This window comes from Erythrolamprus reginae, chromosome 12 (genome assembly GCF_031021105.1).
Source record: "Erythrolamprus reginae isolate rEryReg1 chromosome 12, rEryReg1.hap1, whole genome shotgun sequence".
Taxonomy (NCBI): Eukaryota; Metazoa; Chordata; class Lepidosauria; order Squamata; family Dipsadidae; genus Erythrolamprus; species Erythrolamprus reginae.
Window position 1 is genome coordinate 33,837,550 of NC_091961.1, and position 25,559 is coordinate 33,863,108.

A 25,559-nucleotide genomic window follows, 5' to 3' on the forward strand; every position below is an offset into this window, starting at 1 on the left:
TGATCTCCTTCTGAGCTGTCTGCCACACTCTCCTCCTCCCTGTCACTCATGTCTTCTTGGTCAGAGGAGCCTTCATCAGAAGATTCCACCGGGGGCAAAACAGGCCTGCAGCATGTGGATGTCTCCCCCACATCCACAGTCCTTGGGGCAGGAGCTGGGCCAGAGCTCACCACAACAAAAATTAACGATGCTCAACTTTCAAGGTTCTACTATATAGAGAAACTGGTATATTTCACTACCAACAGTAGCCATCAACTGGAAGACAAAGTATTCACAAAACGTTCAAAACGTATGACATTATTAAACGGAGAATTCATTTATAGGATGAATTGTCTCTACCATGACTTCATCCAACCCCATAGGATGCTTTTATGCTCCGTAGCGCTGCCACTAACAATGCAAAGAGAGGGACTTCTTCTCTTAATGACAAAACCCTAACTTGTCCCCCACTGGTTTATCCTACATCTCAGGCGGAGATATTCTTCTAAGCTGCTAAGCGTGGAGAAAGTTGTGTTCAGTAAGAGAGAAAATGCACTTTTGTGACTGGCAACCGCACCATGGAGGTTCTAGCGGGCATTACATAAAACCTAATAAAAAAGCTACCAGTTTGGGACCACTCACTGGCCTTTATTCCTAAGAACATAAGAACCTAAGAAGAGCCTACTGAATGGGGCCAAAGCCCATCGACTCCAGCCTTCTGTGGCCCACAGGGGCCCAACAATTGTCCACGGGAATCTTGAGCAGAAGGAGAAGGCAAGACCCTCCCTTTCCCTTGACCCCCAACAAATGGTACTCAAGGGAACCCTGCCTGCCTCCACCAACATAGAGGCAGCACATGGACATCTATTTCAATAACCACTGATTCACTTGGCATCCATGAATCTGTCTAATCCTGCCTTGAAGCTATCAAGGTTGACAGCTGTCACAACCTCTTCTGGAAGGGAATTCCATAAAACAAGGACCCTCTGGGGGAAGAAATATTTCCCTTTATTTCTCCTCTCTTTCTTACCTATGAGCTTTAGGGAGGGCCCCCTCATCCTGGTATTTCTATCCTTTCTATCCAATGCATCATTTTTTACACTTCGATCAAGTTACCTCTTCAACGCCACCTTTCAAGGCTGAAGAGACCCAGGCCTTGCAACCTGGTTTCATAAGGGAGGGGCTCCATTTTCTTGATCCTTCTTGCTGCCGTTTTTTGCACATTTTCCAGTTCCATTATATCCTATATATTCCCCCTTCTTGGTTGCTTATCTCTCAGATCCCCAAACGGGCTAAAGCAGCAGATGTTCCCCAAAGGTCATCTCTTATCCAGCCCAAAGAATACCCCAGGGTGGACTCTCCTGGTGACCCAGTTCCCCTCCACTTCTTTGGCATCTCACAAACACATCCAGGTCTGCTGAGACACTCAAATCAGGACGAATGTGGCGGCTTCGCAAATGTTCTCTTTGGGAAGGAGGGTCTGGAGGGGGTCTGCTCCTCCCTCGAGCCGCGCTGCCAATCCCACCGTACAAGAATCGTAATCCCATTCATCTCTTCCAGGTAAACAAGGGGGCTCTTGAGTACACGAGAGAGATTCGCACACACCATGGAGAAGCCGAAAGGGGGGTGGGCGTTTCCCCCAGGGGAAACAATGGGACCCATTCAGTGGTAAAAAAAGATCTGATGCCAATTAAATATGTTTGAGTCACGTAATTATAATTGTGGTAATGAATGGCAAAGAGCAATGCTGTTGCACAATACCGGTTTTCTATTCAGTTTGATGCTTTAGTTCCCGTCTTCCTTCATCTAACCTTTTGTGCATCTTCATATCAGATCTCTCCGCAGATTACTTTCAAAGCTCAGGGAGGAATATTGCATTACCTGCGCTGAGAAATGTTAAACACCCTTAAATTGGGCCTCTGCGTATCGTCTCTTCAAAGGGTTCTGCAGCAGGAGCACACGATGTTCCAAATATATTTAGTTAACCCCGTGGCACACGGTGAAGGCCAAAGGAGCTCCAGAATTTGTGTTTTTTGCCAGGATGAGGGCAAGAGGAGAGCCAGGCCAATCTGAGGTTGGTCCCCTGGGAAAAATGGGGCTGCACTTCCTCCTCGACACCCTTGACCAGAAACCGAATTGGAAGAGGATTGCGTCTGTAATATGGCAAATTATTTAGCTTTACTAGATAAGTGGTCAAAGCAATGGAAACTGCAGTTTAATGTTTCCAAATGTAAAATAATGCACTTGGGGAAAAGGAATCCTCAATCCGAGTATTGTATTCGCAGTTCTGTGTTAGCAAAAACTTCAGAAGTGAAGGATTTAGGGGTCGTGATTTCTGACACTCTCAAAATGGGTGAACAGTGCGGTCAGGCGGTAGGAAAAGCAAGTAGGATACTTAGCTGCATAGCTAGAGGTATAACAAGCAGGAAGAGGGAGACTGTGATCCCGCTGTATAGAGTGCTGGTGAGTCCCCATTTGGAATTCTGTGTCCAGTTCTGGAGACCTCACCTACAAAAAGAGATTGATCAAATTGAACGGGTACAAAGACGGGGTACAAAAATGGTGGAAGGTCTTAAGCATAAATCTTATCAGAAAAGACTTCATGGACTCCATCTGTCTAGTCTAGAGGACAGAAGGGAAAGGGGGGACATGATCAAAACATTGAAATATGTTCAAGGGTTAAATAAGGGTCAGGAGGGAAGTGTTTTCAATGGGAAAGTGAACCCAAGAACAAGGGGGCACAATCTGAGGTTAGTTGGGGGAAAGATCAGAAGCAACGTGAGAAAATATTATTTTACTGAAAGAGTTGTAGATGCTTGGAACAAACGTCCAGCAGACATGGTCAGTAAATCCACAGTCACTGAATGTAAACATGCCTGGGATAAACATAGATCCATCCTAAGATAAAATACAGGAAATAGTATAAGGGCAGACTAGATGGACCGTGAGGTCTTTTTCTGCTGTCAATCTTCTAGGTTTCTAGGTTTCTATTAACCCCAAAAGTTTCTTGACGTAGTTTCATGGATGTGGCGGCCGAAAGACTCCACCACCCGCCCATCTTGGGTCACGGCGAGTGGATCGCTCAGCTGCTGAAGATAAAATGCTGACCGCAGCTTTGAGCCATCTCCAGGACTTTATCCCCCCCTCTCTCTCTATTGAATCAATTAACAGTGTTAAATATTTAGCACATTAGTTTTCTGCCACTGAACAGCTGAGAAAAGAACAAGATGGGAAATGGACCGGAAGTGGAGCAAACAAAAATGAACTCAGGCAAAATGAACACGTTAAAACGAACACATAAACAAACAGAAGGACTTGAGGGTCTGGAGCGATAATGTCAGCTCCACTCCCAGCAGCCTCTACATCTTGAACGTTCCCCTCCCCAGACTTAAAACAGAGCGGAGACCCCCAGCAAAGCTCTTAATAATGATCCCAACCAGAATCTTCCCCTAGTGGCTTCCCAGTTTCTTCTCTATCTGTGGCTGGCGCCTTCCCCAGCATCAAAGACTGTGGAGCAGGACAAGGGCGTTGCCTCTGAAGGTGCAACGTGACTTTTCAGGTGAATAATTTGATTCACGCATATACCCATGACAGAAGTCCCGCCACAGAAACAAGGCATGTTTCACCACATTCACATGAAGAGAGAATCCCAGTGGCCGGTTAGGTCCCACAGAGTTGGCCTTCTCTGGATCCCGTCGACGAAACAATGTCGTCTGGAGAGACTCGGGGAAAGAGCCTTCTTTGTGGTGGCCCCGGCCCTCTGGAATCAATTCCCCCCGGAGATTAGGACTGCCCCCACCCTCCTTGCAGAGATTTTTTATTGCATACATGTCAGACCCACTGAAGAACTATGCAGATGGATGGATGGATGGCCTCGGATAAGGGTTCTCCCCCCCTTGTGGTCCACCACTGAGGGGTCAGTCCTGCTCAAAACCCTGGCATCCTTCAGAAAGGTCAACAGCCCTCAAAACAAGGAAAGCACAACCCCCCCGTGCCTACCTACTCCTCCCTTTGGCAGTCGTGCCCTGAATTCACCATGAGACTGGAGGGTCTTAAGCCGCGGGAACCAACCCAGCAGAACAACAACTGCTGCACCATTACACCCAGAGCTGCCGTGCGGAGGAGTCACTCGTCAGGCCGCCGGGGCCCTTGCGTGTCGAGTGCTCAACCCAGCTCCTCATCCCCATCTCCTTCTCATTTGTCCGCCTTCGGTTCTGTAGCACAGCTCAATTTCTGCTGCATTGCTTTGTAATTGAGGAAGGTCCAGGCAGAAGGCCTAAAAACACAGTGGCCACGGAGGTCGGCGGTTCCGAGTCACTGCCTACAATCTCTTGAAAGTGCGGAGAAATTGGATTCAAGGCTTCTCTCTACACTCCATCACCTACTTTCAACTCTCTCTATATATATATCTTTGAGTGGTTTCTTGCTGCCAAAAAGAAAGAAGAGCATTACCAACTCGGACCTTTATGGAAGGAGACTGGGCTGGGCCACCAGAGAGGCTCCAAGCTCTAAGAGCTGCTTCTAACCCCTCGGTTCCCAGGCAGGAGACCCAAAATCCCAGCTGTGGAGGACTGATGTGGAAGGACAGCATCTCATTCAGGCCTCAAAGGCTTCCCAGGTGCAACAGGTGGAGTTCTGGGCCAGGAACCAGGAATGAGATGCAAGCAGGAAGAGGGAGATAGTGATCCCGCTGTGTAGAGTGCTGGTGAGACCCCATTTGGAATAATACTGTGTCCAGTTCTGGAGACCTCACCTACAAAAAGGGATGGATCAAATTGAACAGGTCCAAAGACAGGCTACAAAAATGGTGGAAGGTCTCAAGCATAAAACTTATCAGGAAAGACTTCGTGAACTCCATCTGTCTAGTCTGGAGGACAGAAGGGAAAGGGGGGACACGATCGAAACATTTAAATATGTTAAAGGGTTCAATAAGGAGGGAAGTGTTTTTAATAGGAAAGTGAACCCAAGAATAAGGGGGCACAATCTGAGGTTAGTTGGGAGAAAGATCAGAAGCAAGGTGGGAATATGATTTGGCTGAAAGAGTAGTAGATGCTTGGAACAAACCTCCAGCAGACGTGGTTGGTAAATCCACAGGAACAGAATTGAAACATGCCTGGGATAAACATAGATCCATCCTAAGATAAAATACAGGAAATAATATAAGGGCAGACTAGATGGACCAGGAGGTCGTTTTCTGCTGTCAATCTTCTATGTGTCTATCCAAGAGGGCCCCTTTGGTGTCCCCAGGATGGGCTTCGGTCCTACCTGGGATTTAAATTTCATTCCCTGACCTGACAGCACCAGGTTGAAGCTAATTCAATAAAGAAAATTATGTTTACCACCTCTTGAAGCCGAACACTGCTGCTGAGTCACGTAGGGATTTACAGTCCTCGGCCATCCAGGTTTTTCTGAGCCACACGTCTTCCTTCGCGGCAGCTGAATGCTTCCTGCCATAACATCCCCACACAATACCGTCTTGCAGGCATCAAATATTCATGTCAGCTGGCGTCTCTCGCACCCACCTCCCTGAGCCGTCTCCATAGCTCAGTGATGGCGAACCTTTTTTTTCCTCGGGTGCCGAAAAATCATGCAGGCACACTATCGTGCATGCCTGAGAGCCCGCACCCAGAATTTAATGCCTGTGGAGGGCGAAAACAGCTTCCCCCGTCCCCTGCAGGCTCTCTGGAGGCCAGAAACGGCCTCTTTCCCAACTTCTGGTGGGCCCAGGAGGCTCATGTTTTATCCTCTCCAGGCTCCAAAGGCTTCCCAGGAGCTGGGGGAGGGTAAAAATGCCCTCCCCATTCCCCCCTAGGTTCTCTGGAAGCCAAAAACGCCCTCCCAAAGCCAAAAAGCAAACCAAAAATCAGCTGGCTGGCACACATGTGAATCTTGGAGTTGAGTTAGGGCAATGGCTCGTGCGCCAGCAGATATGGCTCCACATGCCACCTGTGGCACCCATGACATAGGTTCTCCATCACTGCCATAGCTCCTCTGGCAACAACCCATGGCTTTTCCCACTCCTTCCTTACTTGCTTCAGCTCAACCCCACTGCCGCCACTGACTGGGGCTGCTTCCAGCTGTTCCTTCCTCCTGAGACACATCTGCGCAAAGCAATCACGTTTGAGTCTCAATCCAGAATCCCCTTCAGGCCAAATCCACAGCCCTCCCATTTCTTCATGACATGAAGGGCAGACATGATGATTATGATGATGATGATGAATGATGAATGATGATGATGATGAAGATGATTATTATTATTATTATTATTATTATTTATTAGATTTGTATGCCGCCCCTCTCCAAAGACTCGAGGCGGCTCACAACAGTAATACAAAAACAATATAACAGTGAGACAAACCGAGGTCACGAGGTCTTTTTCTGCCGTCCATCTTCTATGTTTCTAACCACTGCAAACCAGCTGCCTGGATGAATTCCATCCCTTCCTGCTTTCGAATAACCCTGTTGGGTTAATGGCCCACATCATTTCCAGCCAAAGAGGCCTGGGCAAGGTTTGCTCTGTGCAGTTGCCAAGATGGAGACGATGCTGGCGTCACGCTATCTGGTCCTTAGGAGCAAGAGGAGGCCTAGTGGTTGACATTTCTTGTTGACTCTGAATTACAGCATCTCCTAATGAAGCTCACTTCAAAATCATTTTAAATCCATTTGCTCATGTCAACACGAATGTACTGAACATTAGCTACCAATTAGTAAACCAGAAAATATTCTTCAGATAATCTGAAATGGTGGTAAAATATTCAACATGCCATTCATTTACAACAAACCGCTCTATAAGAGCAAATTACTGGAACCAGCTGTCACACACCAACGCAGCTAAGGATACCGAGCTATTTAAAGTCGTTTTCTTTTTTTCCTCCAGAAAACCTCCTAGTACCTGACTGGGGCTGAGCTGATTAATATTTTGAAGTGTCGACTGCTTTATCTACATTCTCCCTCCCTCCATGCAGCTAAACAGCCATCTCGCCTTTATTGATGTACAAGGCAATGAAAGCCGCTGTAAGAATGTTTAAGTCATTAGTTCAAACCAAGCATCGCCAGCCCACAAGTCCTGCGCATCAAAATATTGGAGCCCAGCTCTGGAGGTGTCAAAGGGGCAGATTCATATTAAAACTCCCTGCTCCTGAAAGGCCCGGCCCTCCAGAAACGGAACAAAATGCAGAGCGGGTCCTTTACATGTCGATTGTCTTCCACGCAACACGTTTCCACCTCTGCCGCCCGTCTTAGCCCTCTTTCTCCCAGAAAAGCTCACAAAGAGCCGTTGTGGCCCCGAGACAAACCCCGAATGACATGTCTGGGGTCCAGGAAGGGCAGAAGGGCTCTCTGATGCGTCCGGCAGAAGGAACACCAACAGGTGAGCCATCGGCCAGGGATCTCAGGCTTCTCTGCAGCCAATAAGGATCCCCAGAGTCGGCCTTCTCCAGGTCCTGCCTGACCGAGAGGGAAAGGGCCTTCTATTAAAAACTACTAAAATTAACTAAGCTTTCGTTAGTCCTCTCCCTCCCTTCCCTCCTGTAATTAGCTTGGTTGTTGCTAGCTTAGCCATGTAAACAGGTGGGATTGATGTTCCTTCTTAATCTTTTGTTGTTTACCTTTATCTATTTATATCTATCTATCTATCTATCTATCTATCTATCTATCTAATCTCTCTATGTAATATCTCTATCTATCTATCTATCTACCTACCTACCTAATATCTCTATCTATCTAATATCTCTATCTATCTATCTATCTATCTATCTATCTATCTATCTAATATTTCTATCTATCCTTCCATCCATCCATCCATCCATCCATCCATCCATCCATCTATCTATCTATCTAATATCTCTATCTATCCTTCCATCCATCTATCTATCTATCTATCTATCTATCTATCTATCTATCTATCTATCTATCAGTTTATTGGATTTATATGCCACCACTCTCTGAGGACTCGGGTTTTATGTGTATTTGGTTGTAAGCTGCCCAGAGCCCCCTGGCAGTTGGGCAGCATATAAGTCCGAATGAATGAATGGATGGATGACTTTAATGGTGCCCTCCACACTTTCAGCTGGAGATGTGCACCTCCTCTGTACCACTAGCTCAAATGTCGACCCCCGTCCACCCAATTCAGCCACAGCAACGGGCTCCCAAGGACCCATCCAGAGCCCGCTGTGCATGTTCCCTCCTGGGTTGTGTCCATCACGTGCCACTTCCTCACATCTCCAAGGCACAACATTTTGCAGGGGAGCCCCTCAGTCGGAGAAAGGGTTGGGGGGACATCCAGGCCTGACTTCATAATTTCCCTCCTCCCTTCCACTCCCAAGCTTTCAGGATCCTCTTTGGGCTGCTCCTCCCAACCAATCAGCCTGAGTGATTCTGTTATTTAAAGCAAGCCGTATTTCAAGGGAGCCTGCCACTTAAGGCCCCTCCTGTACTTTTTCACTTTAATGCACGGGCTGTAAATAAACCACCTCAGACAGCATTCCAGGGATATTTCTTTTCTTTTTTTTGAAAAAAAATGTTTCCTGATTATGAAAGACTGTTTTGAAACTCTTTTTTTCCCCGGCGAAGGCATTTATCATTTTCAGATCATTTACACTACGAGTGGGAGCATGTTTAATTCCTTAGCGGAGCCGGCCAGATTAAGCCTTAGCCAAAAAGAATTTTCTGCCTTGGCTTTTATCAGGATTCGAAATGGGGGGGGAAGAGAACTGGCGTTTATGCCAAAGGAACCAGCCCCTCTTGGAATCCATGGAGCTCTTTGTGCTCAGAAACCCATTAATCTCAAACCCCCCCCCCCCCCCCGGCACTTGCAAAAAACGCAGGAGAGGCCAGGCTGATCCACCAATACTAGCAGCCTCTGTTTTGCTCAGTCTTTCAATTACGGAAGGTCCACTACATGCTCTGCCTTATAAAGAGAGCTGGTTCTGGACGGCAACCCAAGGTCTTCAACGCCCAACATCACACCATGTCATGCAATCCAGAATGACCGGAGCCCACCCCTCTTTCTGCCGCTTCTAAGGCTGGACAGGGTCCCAAAACTTGTCAACTTTAAGACTTGTGGACTTCAACTCCCAGAATTCTCCAGCCAGCTGTGCACAAGTCTCAAAGTTGACACGTTTGAAGGCCTCTGCTTATAATCCATCGAGTTGGGATGTGGAAAAGCATCTTCCCTAAGAACCGGGCATTGTGAGCCTCAGGCGAGCATTAAGAATTAGAGCTGACTGTGTCCCGCAGAAGGTGTGCAAATCCCATTTGCATGGGGGGGACAAGGCTTCTAGGCCTATTAGAAGAAACCTAGGTGGCTGCACTGGGGCTTTAGCTTAGAAAGGAGATTTATGGGGCTATAATGAGATGCTCTGCCACATAGCACCGTTGGCCTTATACCCAGGGCACATCGATCACCACAGGTTAAAATACGTTGTCTGCCCACCGACATTTCCCTCTGTTTTCCTCTGGGGTGTTTTGGAATAGCAACCGTACACGTGAAAACTCAGACTGGACGGCTCAAGAATATTGCCACAGAGCCATCCCCCATCTGCCACTACTTGCTCTTGTCATCGTATTAAATCACGAGATGCTCTCCAAAGTTAAATAGGTTAAAGGGTTAAATAAGGTTCCAGGGGGAACCCAAGAACAAGGGGGCACCATCTGAAGTTAGTTGGGGGAAAGATCAGAAGCAACAGGAGAAAATATTATTTGACTGAAAGAGGAGTAGATGCTTGGAACAAACTCCCAGCAGACGTGGTTGGTCAACCCACAGTCACTGAATGTATACATGCCTGGGATCAACATAGATTCATCCTAAGATGAAATACAGGAAATAGTATAAGGGCAGACTAGATGGACCATGAGGCCTTTTTCTGCATTCAGTCTTCTATGTTTCTATGAATAGAGGGACTCAAGATGGGTCTGGAGATTTAATAGGACATTCAAGCGAGGGTGTTGGGTTTATCTCTTTGCTAACACAACGTGTGAAGACCAGGATCCGATCCGATTTCAGAACAGGAAGCAGACCCAAAAGTGTCCCGGGGGCCTTTCCCCCCCCCCATCCAAGCCCTGAGTTACCTCCATCCCCATTTACTGGACCCATCTACCCTCAAGAGTAGCCACCGTATTTGGGGAGAACCTTCAGAGGGAGGGAGGACAGTTGTGGCTCCCCTCCCTTCTCCCTGCCCTTCTCTTCTCCGCCTGCTTTGAAAGGAAGGTTCTGCTCTTTGCTTTGGGCTGCTATTAAATCCTCCTAAGATCTAAATCCTACACGGACACAGTCAGATCTAATTAAAAGCCCCTCTAAAAAAAGATGGCATTTTACATATGCAAAATAAAAAAGGAACCTGCCTAAATTGGATTGCACTGAAGTAATGTGATCTATTAACGTCTCAAATTATAGTATGCAAATTTTGATAATTCACTGATATTTATAAGATTCGACTCAAGAAGCTTGCCCAGGCCGAGACCGCGGTAAAATGGCAACTTTAAAGATAGGAAGGGAAGGGACTTCAGCCACTCAGTCCCATAAAATGCCCTATCTACCATCCTTTTTTTTAATTACTGGTGGATGGGCACGCAGGTGGTGTAATAGCTTTTAGCTTTCAATTACCAAACTTATCAAAATGGCCACCAACAAAGGAATCCCCCGAGATGAAACGGTGAGGGTTGATTATTCATCACGGCGGAATGAATTATTTGTTTTCCAACAAGATCTCAAGCTCCTTGTGTAATCCGTCTGGAAAAGTCAGTTCACGGGACCAATTTCCGACGACTTCAATAACGGCAGAAACGTCTCCTGCCATTTTTAATACCCAGGCCAAACACGAGCACTCGGCATCAGCACCCCCCCATTCTTTCTGCCCCAGCGACCGATTAGGTCCCACAGAGTCGGCCTTCTCCGGGTCCCATCGACTAAACAATGTCGTCTGGTGGGACCCAGGGGAAGAGCCTTCTCTGTGGCGGCCCCAGCCCTCTAGAATCAACTCCCCCTGGAGATTATAACTGCCCCCACCCTCCTCGCCTTCCACAAGATGTTGAAGACCCATTTATGTCGCCAGGCATAGGGAGATTAATGCACCCCCTCTGACTAGTAAGACTTGAGTATGGTATGATTATGTAGTATCTATTGTTTTTTTAATGACAGTGGGTTTTTACAGTTTTAATTATTAGATTTGTACTATATTGTTGTTGTTGTTGTGAGCCACCCCGAGTCCTCGGAAAGGGGCAGCATACAAATCTAATAAATTATTTTGTATTATTATTATTATTATTATTATTATTATTATTATTATCTCCTCCTCCCACTTAAACCCACGTAGGCTCCCTTCCTGTTCCTGGAGATGTCGTCGCGGGAATCCTCCTCGCATGAGGTTCCAGATGCAACATGGGGAGGCGCCCTTGGCATCCAGCCGTTTTTACGCCCTTCGGCACCGAGGTCAACCCGTCTGGATGCCTGGCTAGAGTTGGTCCATCGGCCACACGTACAGCTGCCCAGCCCTTGCGAGGCTAAAACCAGGAAGGAGGGTGTCACACTCAGCCCTGATATTCTGGGGGCTGCTAGGAAGAAGCAATGAACCCAACCCGACGTCTGTGGGACGGACTGGTGGACCTTCTTCTCGACTCCCATTCGCATGCGATGGCAGCTCCTGGAAGGTGTCTAGGCCACTGTGAAATGAACTAAGGGCCAAAGGGGTGGGGAGCACCATACCACTAGACTGGGCATCCAAAGACCCGGCCTCTTGGGGTGGGGACCTTGAAGGGTCTCCCAAAGGGACTGGGTCATGTGTCAGTTGGGTCAACAAGGCTCCTCTTTGGCCTAAAGGCCCTTCCACGGGAGGTCCTCTGCACCCACTCCGATCCGAGCCTTCTTCCTTCTCCCCTGGGGCCACACCTGAGCAGAGCTGATATTTTCTTCTACAATGGCTCGTTCTCTATAGGAAAGGTCTCGTCTGCTCACCTCCTGGACCTGCCTGTCACTACCCTGAGTGGTCTCCAATGGTCCAGGTGGAATTGTGTTGCAAGGGTCCAGGCCTCTGAGCTGGGGCAAGGACCCAAACCAAGGAAACTCCCTGCCCCTCCTCCTCCTCCGGATCACCTTCTATCTCCAGGGATAAGATTTGCCACTTTCCACCTGCTCTGTCCTGCAGGTGAGGGTGGAAACATTCCGGACGGGGGCTTCTGCATTAAAACCCACTTTCCTTTCTCTCCACAAGGAGAGAAACATTAGGAGGAAACAGACCTTCACCATGGAGCCAAGTATCACAAATCAATTTAATTCCAGAATCCTGCTGACGAGCAGAGACTGAAGGACGGACGATGCTGGGTTTCCTTGGACAGGCGACTGCAGAAGAGGGGCAAACAAGGAGAGCAGAGGTCGGCTGCAACTGAAATGGCCCCCCTTGTGCTGCTCCCCTTTACAGCAGTGATGGCGAACCCATGGCATGGGGGCCACAGGGGGCACTCGGAGCCATATCTGGTGGCACGCGTACCATTGCCCTAGCTCACCTCCAACGCGCATGTGTGTGCCGGCCAGCTGATTCTTGGCTCGCACAGAGGCTCTGGGAGGGCGTTTTTGGCTTCCAGAGAGCGTCCAGGGGGGTGGGGGAGGGAGTTTTTACCTCTCCTTCCCCAGGCATTGAATTATGGGGTATGGGCACTTGTGCATGCACAATAGCATGAGTGCATGCTCTTTCCGCACCCGAGGGAAAAAAGGTTTACCATCACTGCTTTAGAGGATCCAGACTTTCAATGGTCACCAAGCCCCAGCTGACCCAAAGTGCGGTTTAAAGCCCCCCTTCTCTCCTCCCCCCAGGCACAAAGCCCGGAGAGTCCAGGCCTGGAGGAGAAAAGTTGTCAGGTGGGCTTTCTACATAGGGACCCTGTTCCTGGAGCATTCTATATATTGGTGTTAAAGCAGCTGCACAAAACAGTTTGCCTCCTCCCTGCCCCCCCCCTCCCCAATCCTGGCCTATCCAAACAATTATATATTTTTTTTCTTACTTAAAATGCAGGGCTTAAATACTGAGAGTTTCCAATAAAAGCTGGCATCCCACCGGCCCCAAAGCCGCCTGCGCTTTAACCGGAAAACAGCATGTCCACTTTACTTATTTCCATCTCAGTAACCAAAAAGAATCAGCTTCTCCCAGGCAACAAGGGATGGAGTCCTGAGCTTGGGAAAGAGAAAAGCTTCCTGGCCACCACTAAGGCCCTTGTTTCGCAAAATGCTGCATTTTGGGTGGGCCTGCGTTTCATGGGGTTTTACCTCCCTGCTTTGTCACAGAAAAGCAGCTGGCACCAAAAGGCTGGAAGAGGGAAAGCTGAAAAGAAGGGATTAAGTGGTGCTGGGGGAGGGGGGAAGAACCCACAAAAGGTTCAGCTACACACACACACACACACACACACACACCAGAGGTAAGCAGCATGTGCATAAACAGAGCAGCAATACGTCCGCCCACCCAGCATGGGACATGTTGTCCTGATTGAAGATTAAACTCAAGTTTTCTCCGGGACAACGCAATGGTTCGAGTGCAGCACTGCAGGCTCCTTCAGCTAACTGCTACTGTAGTTCAGCAGTTCAAATCTCACCACTAGCTCAAGGTTGAGTCAGCCTTCCCTCCTTCCGAGGTGGGTCAAGTGAGGACCCAGATTGTGTGGGGCAAATATGCTGACCCTATCAACCACTTAGACCGACATGGACGTCAGAGGAGAATCAGAACTGCAGAACAAAACAGTGGCTGCCAACCTGCCTTCCATTGAGGACCTGTAGACTGAGTCCAAAAGAGGGCCGGGAAAATATTGACTGACCCCTCATATCCTGGACACAAATTGTTTCAACTCCCACCCTCAAAACACCACTACAGAGCACTGCACTCTAAGACAACCAGACAGAAGAACATTTTTGCCCGAACGCCATCACTCTGCTAAACAAATAATTCCCTCACCACTGTCAAACTATTTACTAAGTCTGCAGCACTATTACTTCTAGTTTTCATCATTCCTATCACCCATCTCCTCCCACTTAAGACTGTATGACTGTAACTTGTTGTTGTATCTCTATGATTTTTATTAATATTGTTTCCTGATTTTGCTTATTTGACCCCTATGACAAAATGACAATGTGTGACACCACAAAGGTGGCACACAATCATTGCAATTATGCTCTTAAGTCGAAAAGCCCTTGGTTTCCCAGACGGGCGCTAACATGCCGCCCTGACACACAATGTACAAACACAGCCCTGTTGCTGGTTGTATGCTGGCTTCTGTGGTCAATTTTACCTCTGTTTTTGCCATGATCATTGAGCAAACCATGCAGTGTGAAGCAAATCCAGCTTCCCCCACTACCCCCCCCCCCCGGCTAAGACCACAAAATGGCAACTGAATGACCCTGGGATGCTGAAGCCCTCCGTAAATGCAGGTCACTTGACAAACCTCCCAATTTTGACCCCTCGACTGCAGGGAAGCTGCAGAAGTTGTAGGGGCAAGGACGGGTCGTAATCCACCTTTTCCATGGCCGTCATAACTTCAGACAGTCGTTAAATGGATGGTCACAAATCAAGGATTACCTGCAATACTTTAAGACTGACCACCCACATGTTTACAGCAACTGAGAGAGTCCATAAATCGCAGAGCCCGAAGATTCTCGCCTGGAATGAGGTTTCTAATCTAAGTGGGTCCCATCTGTAACCTTCTCACCTTAGAGGTCTATTATAGCAGCCGTTGGAGGACAATTTATTTTCCACTCCATTTTTCAGACAAAGCCCCATAACCGCTCACAGAAAGCATCTTCGGAGATTAATAGAGCAAATATTTTAAAGTGTCCTCACACGGCAATGGAGTTGCAAAGCCAGCTCATTTACAAGACAGAATTGCCAAAACAAGCAGTTTCTCACGCTTAATCCGATAATTCTGATGTATCTTTTGAGGTGGTCGACACCAGCTCATATTTCTGCCTCTGAACGGGAGAAGAAAGAAGCAGCTGCTTTCAAGCCCAGCAAGGGTCAATTTGCCCCCAAGCTCCTGCATCGGGGGGTGGGGGGGCATGGACCACTGGAAGAGACCCCTCCAGGAGGGTAGCCACCACTGCTTCTACGGGTCTCCTCAACCATCTCCTGAACATCCATCGGAGGAGCACAACACGTTCGAACAAGAGGGCCAAATTCAACATTTAAGTCAAGAAAGGCCACATTCCAATATATATGTATATATTTATCCCATCCTCTCACCTCGTGGGAATGTGTATGGAATCTCCACACCCTTCGACCCTCCATCAAGTCTTTTTTTTTTAAAAAAAATGGAAATAAATTACATTCAGGAGAGAATGTTTGGACACAAGAACAGTTTTTCCCCAAATGTCATCACTCTGCTAAACATATAATTCCCTCAACATTGTCAAGCTATTTACTAAGTCTGCACTACTATTACTACTAGTTTTTTCCTCCTCATTCCTATCACCCATCTCCTCTCACTTAGGACTACATGACTGTAACTTGTTGCTTGTATCCTTAAGACTTTTATTAATATTGGTTGTTTCCTCATTGCTTATTGGACCCCTATTGACAATCATTAAGTGTTGTACCTCCTGATTTTCGACAAGTATATTTTACTTTATGTACATTGAGAGCATCTGCACCAAGACAAATTCCTTGTGTGTCCAATCACCCTTGGCCAATAAAGAAGTCTGTCTTCTATCTTCTATATTGTTGGAGTCCTCCAAAGAGAAGACCAGACTGCTCCCCCAAACTGAAGGTCATTTGGAGGGACTTTGACACAAACGGTGATAGGAGCATGTAAACTTTGATCCATCAGTTCAAGCCAATCAAGTCTGTTTAGGGGCTGGGACACTCTCCTCGGTGGTCGGCCATGCCAAACCGTTTGGAGTTTGGAGAAATGGCTTCTAGATGCCACCAGAGCAGCCCAGAGGTCCAATGTAGGTCTGCTGGGAAGCCCAGAATGTTTTTGGAGGTCAACACATTTTTTCATTCCTGGATTCATTTTGGACAATCTCACAACAAAAGATGAACAAGAACATTTCAACCTCCATAACGATATTGCCAACAAAAGACAAAACGTCTTTCTATTCTGTTGGAGAGCTTCTTTGCTTCCAATTCTGGGCATTTTTAAATACAACTTTGGAAACTACACCAACATCCAGCTGGCCGGCATAGAGTTGCTGCCGGTGGGTTCCATCTTTCATTTGCACTCCAAAAGGACCCAACCAGGCCTTGCAATAAAGGAAAGAAAAGCCCCTGGGTGACCAACCACCCCAATCTCTCTTTGGATCGACTGCCTTGCTAAGCGTCCAAGTGCAATTCTGTCATTTCCAAGCAAAAAGCGCAGCCAACTAGTCTTAAAACATTTCATTTTGGAACAGCCAGACAACAATTTAGTCCAGCAGAAAACGAAAATAAGGAAGTGGGGCTGGAGTGAAATGGACTTAAAATATCTCTCATCATAGTCTGCGTGGCTCTTATTTCAAAGCTCTTCCTGTAAAGGGAGCAAGAGATTTTCCAAGTTTGAAGTGAAAATAGCAACGTATTTTGTCGAGATTCTTGACCGCAAAGGGCGCTTCCTCTCCCACGAAAGCTGAACCAAAAGTAAGGCATTTAAGGAACTTGCAAGAGAGTCTCTTTGCCTCGCTCCCCTTTGGCACAGAGAAAGAGAAAGAAGCACTGAAGCTAAGAAATCAAAGCCTTCCGGTAAGACAAAGGCCAGGAGTCACAGCAAAAACATGCTCTACCAAAGCGTTTCTGCTGGTCAACGGCCGGAATAAAAATGACCATCGAGAATATTCACTACCCTTCCCACTTCCACCCCTTTTCTTTCTTTCCAAAACATCCTCGCTTCCACCTTCCTCTTCCTCTGAGGATCTCCATCCATCCCACCGTCTTAACCTTCTCTTTCTTCTTGGCTCCTCTGCTCTTTCTTCATCTACTGGTTGTGCATTTGACCCTTGTTCAACTCTTTCAGAGGACCCAGTTTCCACCAAGTCCTCTTTTTCCATAACTGATCATCACATCGGCATGAGAAGGGCACGTGGGCCTCAGGCAAACACTTGCTAGTGTACAGAACTGCAGAAAAAACAATGGCTGCCAACCTGCCTTCCATGGTGGACCTCTATACTGAATGAGTCAAAAAGAGGGCCGTGACTGACCCCCTCCCATCCTGGACACAAACTCCCACCCTCAAAACGTCGCTATAGAGCACTGCACACCAAGACAACTAGACACAAGAACGGGTTTTCCCTGAACGCCATCACTCTGCTAAACAAATACAGTGATACCTTGTCTTACAAACTTAATTGGTTCTGGGACAAGGTTCTTAAGGTGAAAAGTTTGTAAGACGAAACAATCAATGGAAAAGCGACTAATGCCTGCAAGCCCCAAATTCACCCCGTTTGCCAGCCAAAGCGCCCATTTTTGCTCTGCTGGGATTCCCCTGAGGCTCCCCTCCATAGGAAACCCCACCTCTGGACTTCTGTGTGTTTGAGATGCTGCAGGGGAATCCCAGCATCAGAAAAATGAGCGCTTCGCTGGCAACAGAAGTCCAGAGGTGGGGTTTCCCAGCGAAGGGAGCATCAGTGAAATTGCAGCATCGCAAAAACACCAAAGTCCTCAAAACTTCACCTCCGCCATCATTGACCTAGATGTCCCCTCCCCCTCAGAAGCAACAAGGTGGTCTGACAGCCAGCCAGGATGCCTGGAAACCATCCATCTGGAAATACCCTCGTGGGAGGAAATAATTACGAAGCCAGTTGGTTTTGAACTAACACTGGGAGACAAAAAGAAAAAAAAATAAGATCCATAGGCAATAATGCAGGGGAAGTTATCTTCAAAACCCCAGATCCCACCCTACTGTGGGATTAATCTCAGAGACTAAATCACGAATGCTCAAACCTTCACTAAACAGTCTCTCATAAACTCTAAAAGAAATCCTCTCTCCTATGAAGGCTTAAGAAGCTATTGATTTAGACACGCCCTTTCATGTTCTCTCTCATCACCCAACACAGGCCCTGGCGAAGGGACCAGCCCGGGGCCGGATATCCGGGGGAAGCAGGCACCTCCAAGCTCAAGCGAATCCCTCCTGGAGCCCCACAGCTTCTGCCAGGGCAAGGCAGCCTCCATCAGCACCAGCACTGTTTGGAGGGTGGGGAGAAGGACCCGATACCTGCGTGAAGAAGGACGTGCATTCGATGCCCGCAAGAGGCTGGCTCTGTTAAAAAGAAGTGCTATTGCTAACAGGTTGTAAGTCGCCCTGGGTTTAAGGAGAAGGGCGGCATAAAAATCGAATGAATGAATGAATGAATGAGTGGATGGATGGATGGATAAATAAATGAATTTGCCTTGAAGGGGTTTTGCTTCTCATGCAAGAAGCTCCTTCAATTCTTCAGCTTCTTGAATGAGAAGCTTTGTGAAAAAGCAACTTTGGAAACGTGATGATGCTAATGAGGCCAAGGGGCTTCCGAGAGGGTCCTCATTGAGAGGCCCAGACAGATCCAGGGCCATGCAATTGACCAGCTGACCTTCTGCCCGGGTGATGCTGGGCTTGCTCAGGGGTTCCAAAGGGAGGACCCTCCAGAGAAGGGAGTCCCTCTCTCTCTCTCTCTCTCTCTCTCTCTGTGCCAACCAGCCACCAGCTACGTCCAACCCACCCCGCTGCCTTCGATCTGGAGGGACGCGAAGAAGCTCCTCATTCCCAGCACATCCGAGGGCATCAATTTTAATGAGTTCAGCAGGACTTCCAAACAGGCGCACGGCCGCCACTGCAATTTTTATTTTTAGTTCCCATCGTTAAGATTTCAAGGCGAGCATTAATATTCACAGCAAAATTCAACCACCATAAATAATGCACATAATAATGCTAGAGTAAATATTGGAATAACCACCCCACGTCAGTTTAACCTTAATTATCCCAATTTGTGCAGTAATTTCTGTGGTCTTTCGGATAGGAGGCGGCCTTCGAACAGGCCCGGCTGGTTTTCTGCCTGGCGGAAGATTCTCCAGACTTAGAAAGCTTGAAAGGCCTCTCCAAAAAAGAGCTGAAACTAAATGGATCCAGCACGAAAACCCAACAGCCCCGTCCTGGATGTTTTTTGTCCCCCGTGGAGGCAGAGCTCTCCAGCACCGAGGAAGGAAGAGGCTCCATGGGCTGCAATCCGGGAGAATCGGCACCCGTCTCCTGCATGTGGCATCTTCACACAACAACAAACGACCATCTGGGGACCATCCAGGTTTGTGGCAATCCCAGCGACCTTTTGAGCACAGCTAAGTCCCAAATCTTTAGGAAATTCTCCTCCTCCGTGTTGGAAAACAAAACTGTGTTCTGAGCAAAACCAGACAACGTAGTGAGAGGGAGCCAAGATGTGTGAACTGACTGCAAACCCAGATCTCCTCCTCCTCCTCCTCCTTTCTTCTTCCTCTCTGCCGCATCAGAGCCTGGTTGTCAGTTTTTTTCTACTTCATTATTTCCCCTTGCCGAGAGCGGCCTCCTTCCAAAGACGCCATTCGAGAGAGCACTGGCACATAAGGACTTGTGGAATTAGCTGACTCCCGAAGGTAGAGGACATCGGTGCTTCGGAAGGAAAGCTGTCGAGCGCCCTGATCCGAGCCCCTCCTGCCCCTCGGCAGCCGTGTTTCCACCGGTGTCGTGGAAGACAATCAACCCCACAGAGCAGTCGACAAACTGTTGCTTCTCACCCGAGCTGTGCAAGCTGGTTGTTTTTTTAAAACAAAAACCTTTAATTTAGGAAACAATCAAGGAGCCAGCGTGGTTGAAAGCTGTATGTGTTTTGGTGTGTATATGTCAGTTATATGTAAATAAAAATTATTTTTTAAAAAATAAAGCCAGGCACCTCCCTGCCAAGCCCCCTCTGTATCTCCAGAACTGTTTCAGAGCCACGGATGGAGACTAAAATAGCAAGCGGGGGGGAGGGGGGAGAATATCCTTCTTTTGGTTGACTGGTCTATGGACGTTCTGCAACCAGTCACCCCCACCCTGCTGGAAGCATGCCCCCAGGGGACCCCCCCTGCCTTTCCACAGGAGGGAAGTGTTTTCAATTGGAAAGTGAACACAAGGACAAGGGGGCACAATCTGAGGCTAGTTGGGGGAAAGATCAGAAGCCATATTGATTGAGAAAATATTATTTGACTGAAAGAGGAGTAGATGCTTGGAACAAACTTCCAGCAGACGTGGTTGGTCAGTCCACAGGAACTGAATTTAAACATGCCTGGGATAAACATAGATCCATCCTAGGATAAAATACAGGAAATAGTATAAGGGCAGTCTAGGTGGACCAGGAGGTCTTTTTCTGCCGTCCATCTTCTATGTGGACTCACAAAGCCTTTAAAGTATCATTCCCATCTTTGGCCCTGAAGGGTGGAGAAAGGACCTCTGGAAATGGATGCTGTGGCGCTCAAACCTATTTTGTGCAAAACGCGAGATGCCGTCAAAGGAAAGGCACTTAGGGAGAGGTAAAATTATTGTGTTTCTCCCGTCAAGGCAGCCCAAAGCCCACCGACACATGCACACTCTTTGCATAGCCCTGAGGAAATTACTAGGTAAGTCATTTCTGGTGCACACAAACAGAATGGTAATAGCATTTAAATGGGCCCTCTTTGATGTGGAGTGAAACAGCACGCCTGATCCAAAGCAAAATACGTTTTATTAACTCTGACCTGGCGCACACACACCGGGTTGCAAGCTGACACGTCTCACGCGTGGCACCATCATTGAGTAGCAGGGCAGGCACCGTGTCTATTGCCTGCTGCCCTGGCAGGACGTATTATTAAACCAGCTCGGCCCCGGGGGCAAAGGGCAAGGCACCATCACTAGCCAAGGAAAGCAAAGAGACAAGGGAGCAGGTGCCAGCGGCAAGCAGCAAAGCCAGGGAGCCAGGCGGCCGATGCCTTGCAATGCTGCCCACACCGTCCCCTTCATCCATCACTTCAAGGGCTTTGGACACCCGAATCCCTCCCGGAAATAAGCAAGCATCCGTTCTGTGCCTTGCCTAGATTGGTCTCCTATCTCCCGTTGGACGCCCATCACAACAAAGCCAGGATTTTGGCTGAGACAGGCTGAGCCTCTGTGCATGGCTGGGTCAAGGACACCCCCCCCCCCGCCCCCTAATCGCACAAGCCTCCCTTTGACACGTGCCACACCAACTCACAAGCTCTTCCGGAACTGCATCGCTATTGCAAATACTGAATCATATATATATTTAATTTTAATTTAATTTTTAATTTTCAAATTCAGCAAAAACATGTGACACAGAATATAGTTTGTCGGCAATGAGTAAACTAACTGCCTTGGGAATGGCCCCAGGTTGGGCCGAGAGGCAAAAAGGAAGCTGTGATGCTCCCTCAATATACCAGGGTGATTCGACACAGAAAAAACATATAACCCTTCCCTATTACAAAGCTGAAGGGATTGGATACTGTAGCCTAGAGGTTAATTCTCTGCCTTACAAGGCAAAGGCTGCAATTTCAAGTCCTAGTGAGGGTATGGCTAGCTGATGAGGCCAGAACAAGGCCAAAATAGATCTATCCTAGTAGTCTCCCTTAATTTTCAAATTCAACAAAAACATTAATATATACATATATTAATTAATTTAATTAATTAATTAAAATCCCAGCTTCTAGGGTGAAAACAGAAAAACCTGCACTCTAAACAATGATGCAACCAGCAGCGGTTCTGGGTGGGAAGCAAGAAGGGGAGGCAGCCGATCACAATGAAACCAGCTAAATTCGCCTCGTCGCATCTGTGCAAAACACCACAACTGCTCATCACCGATCTGGAGATTGGTAATTTTGGAGGGCCGCCGTGGTTATAGGCAATATTGCCCTTCCGGCTTTAAATTACAGGTGTGGTGACAGCTGTCCTCAACCTGGTTGCCTCCAGATGTGGATTCTGGGCATTGAACCACGAATAAGACAGGGAGGGGAGGCACCAAGTAGAGGAGAGAGAGCTGCCTAAGCAATTTGTTCCCTCTGAATGATAAAACACTCGACACAAGGACCAGGCAAACCGTAGAGAAGCTTAATGGTGACGCTGTTGTCCCATCGGCTTGAATACACTTCCCATATTTATTTTTGTTTACTATATGGTTTGAAGCATCACGCAAGCATGGGGATCCTTAACCACACGGCCGCCTGGGCAGGAACTCCGGCTGCAATGCTTCCACATGGGGCCCACACACCCTCAAGAGTCGATCCCAGGTCAGCCTGTTTGCACCGCAGCCTTGGTGTGCCACTGTTGTTTTGAGGAGGGGGGTTGCCACACAGTAGCCACTCTCTGTCCACAGCCTGTTCCAACTCAAGGTTTCAGTCCCTCTCGGAATCCTGGCCCTTTTTTCCAGCTTCTAAGCTTCATTAACTAAGAAGCCAGAGTGATGTGCAGGCGAGAGGAGCCACAGGAGCGTATAGATTAAAGTAGTACCAGCTTTTTTTAAAAAACACGTTTCAATTATGACCTGGCTCTGTTGCAATTATCCAAACTAGAATTGGGGCTTTCTGCTACAATTACTGCCTGCTCAATAACACAGCCCTGGTTACTGAACCATCCAGTGGGAGACTGTTTCCAGAATCCAACCTTTGCACAGCTGGTTCCCAAGACCAAAGAGAATGCAGACCCCTGCTTCCTCCCCTCGGCTGGAGAACCGCTCCGGACTCTGGGAAAGACATGAGATACACCCAAGGGCACCGCGTAGCCAAAGCTCTGTTAACACAAGGGCCGTTTTCTCCAAAGGAAGGCCTGTCCTTTGACTCACAAATGATATGGGGGGGGCAGCCTGCCAAGTGCAGAATCTCCCCACGTCCCTGGGGGGACAGGACGACGACACATGCGAGGCCTCTTCCAGACCAGGAATGAAGAGAGGAGAATATCTCACATTCTTGCTAACATATTGAACAGTGCTACTATTAGCAACAGCTAGGTTCACATTGTATCCGTTAAGGGGAAGAAAAACAAGGATGTAAATACACTGTTTCAGTCAGGAAAAGGGAAATAAATAAGGCAAAGATATACAAAGGGTGAGCAGAGGAGGGAGAATGGAAACCAGAAGGTGGGGGCACGCCTGCTTTGATGGGGGCCAAGGGCTCCCCCAGCCGCTTTTGGAGACTCAGGTATTCCGAGCCTGCAACCCTGAAGGGGCCTTCGGATGCTCCTCGCAGGGTCGGTTTCATCCATGAAACAGTCAGGCCTGCTTTTGATTTGGCAAACATCGCTTGGCTCCTTGGAGGCTCACAAGCTCGGAGCCCCCTCCACTGCCTGTCAAGCCTCCTTCCAGTTGATAAATGCCCAGCGGAAGGAGCAGCCTCCCGTCTTTGCTCTGCACCCGTCCGAGCCCTTTTCCGTCCCCTCTGAAGACCCCTTGCAGTGGGTCCCAAGGCTCAGGCCCTCGGAAGATTCCCAGGCAGAGGAGCCAAAGAGGGCCAGGGCGGTTGGAGCTTCACCCTCCGCTTTGCCTTGACCAGGTCTGGAGGGAAAAGGGGACGGCGGAATTCTAACATGCCACAACGAGGAGACCTCTCTTGACTGGTCCGATGGGCTTTCAACAGATAGTCATGTCCAGGAGAGAAAAGCCGGCTCTCATTTCACACTATCACAAACACACACACACACACCGAAAACAAAGCCCCTGTTTAATGCGTAAATGTTCCTCCAGGCTGAAAATCTTTTTCTTTCCTGTCCACTGAGAGCGTCTGCACCAAAAACAAATCCCTTGCGTGTCCAATCACTCCTGGCCAACGAAGAAGTCTACTCTATTCTATTCTCCAATATTCTATTCTATTCCGTCTTCTCTTTCCAGGTCCACTGAGCGCCCCTGCACCAAAGACAAAGGCCTCGCGTGTCCAGCCAGGCCATTCTCAAGAAAGAGTCGGCAACCGAAGAGCCGCAGCGCCTTCCCGGACAGCCGGGCTCCCTCCCGCAGAATCGGCGCCGCACCGGTGCAGAACGGCTGCGGGGAGGGCGGCAGAATTGGAGTCGGGCGGCCGCCTCCCTCCCTCCCCCTCCGTGCATCCCCCCCCTTGGCCCTCCCCATTTCAGCATCGCTCGCAAGACCCCCGCGCCCGCGCACCCCGAGCCGCACCTCGTGCCAGGAGGACGCCGCGCTGCCCAGAGTCCGCCAGCGGCCGGGCTGCAAGAGGCGAGGACGCCCGAGGGAGGGACGCCGCCTGGAGGCTCCCGCGGACCCCGGAGGGAACTTGAGCCACTCTGGGCGACCGACCCCCCCCCCCCCGCCCCCAGCCCCTGAAGGCCGCGCTTTGTTCCCGGGCGCCCTCCTCCTCCCTCCCTCCCGCCCCCCGGGCGGCTCCTCTTGCGGCCCCGCGCGCTACCCGTCCCCAGGCTCTCCTCCGCAGGATCGGGCCTCCCCGCAGCCCCCGCCACTGCCCGCCGCACCGCCCGAGAAGCGGCCCGCGGGGTGGAGAGGCTGGCGGGGGGGTTGAGCGGGGCTCGGGCGGCGCTTCCATGGCAACGGCCGCCCCTCTTTCCCCCGCGGCTCCCCCGGGAGGCTCCACAGGTTGGCGGGCACTCCGCGGCCCATCCTCCACGGCGGCGGCGAAGCATCCCGGGAGGGCTGGGCGGGGGGGGGGGGGTGTCGCCGCTCCCGCTGAGGGGGATTGGCGGGGACTACACAACCCATGCTCCGCTGGGCGGCGGGGACTCCAAAGCCCATCCTCCGCGGCGGCTGAGGCGGCGTCTCCCGGGAGGGCTGGGGGGCGAGGACTGCACGGCCCATGCTGGGCGGCGGCGGCAGCGGAGGGTCCCGGGCGGGCGGCGGGGACTACAAAGCCCCTGCTCCTTCCTACCTGTGGGCAGCATGGAGGCGGCGGCGGCGGCGGCCAGGAGGAGGAGGGCGAGGGCGGGTGGCGGCGTCGGGGGCGGCCGTGGGTGGCGGGGCTGCTGCTGCTGCTGCGGCCGCCGCCTCTGCGGCGCGCTCGTCCGGCTGCGGCTGGCCATCCTTCGGGCACCTGCTCGGCTCACTGGCAGCGCCGCCCGAACTCCGCCGCGCCAGCCACACGGCGCCTCCCCCGAGCGCGCGACACGTCACGGGGAGGGGCCCCGGCGCCCGCCAACCGGATGGCCCCGTGCAAGCCCCGCCCATGATGGACAGCCAATCATCTGCCGGGGGCGGAGCCGGAGGGATAGGCCACGCCCCGTACGCAAATGAGCCGGCCCTCGGACTCGCGGGCCCATCGCTCCCCGTCCGGCTGTGGAGGATGGGGGCGGTGGCTGCTGGAAAGAACACACGCCCGCTCGCACCCGCATCGACCTCCGCTCTCAACGTGGGGCCCGCAGGCGCAGCGCCCGGGAAACGCCCCGCCGAGGAAAAAGGCGCAGGCTGCGCGCGATCCTGAGGAGACAGGATCCGACTCAGCGGGGCCCGGCCGAGGAAAACACCCGCCTGGCGCTGCGGGAGAGGCCGCTGCCCGTCGCCCTGCCGAGCCTGAGCTTGCAGGCGGGGGAGGCGAGCGCTCCTTGCCCGGCTGCTGGTCGCAGGTGGGCCTCGCGCAGCTCCGGTGAAGGCCCCGCAGCCTGTCCGCCCTGCCCCTCCCGAAGCCCCGCCGGCGCCTCCGCTTCAGCGCAGGCCG

At 49.9% G+C, this 25,559-nt stretch overlaps 1 protein-coding gene across 1 annotated transcript in view; it reads right to left on the reverse strand.

Moving 5' to 3' along the window:
- The window catches only part of CADM1 (cell adhesion molecule 1), a 218,155-nt gene extending 193,209 nt beyond the window's left edge, over positions 1-24,946 (reverse strand). The window contains 1 exon segment of the mRNA XM_070765600.1: positions 24,777-24,946. Within this exon segment, the coding sequence (XP_070621701.1) occupies positions 24,777-24,927 (151 nt within the window). The 5' untranslated portion in view covers positions 24,928-24,946.
- Positions 24,947-25,559: the final 613 nt, after the last annotated feature.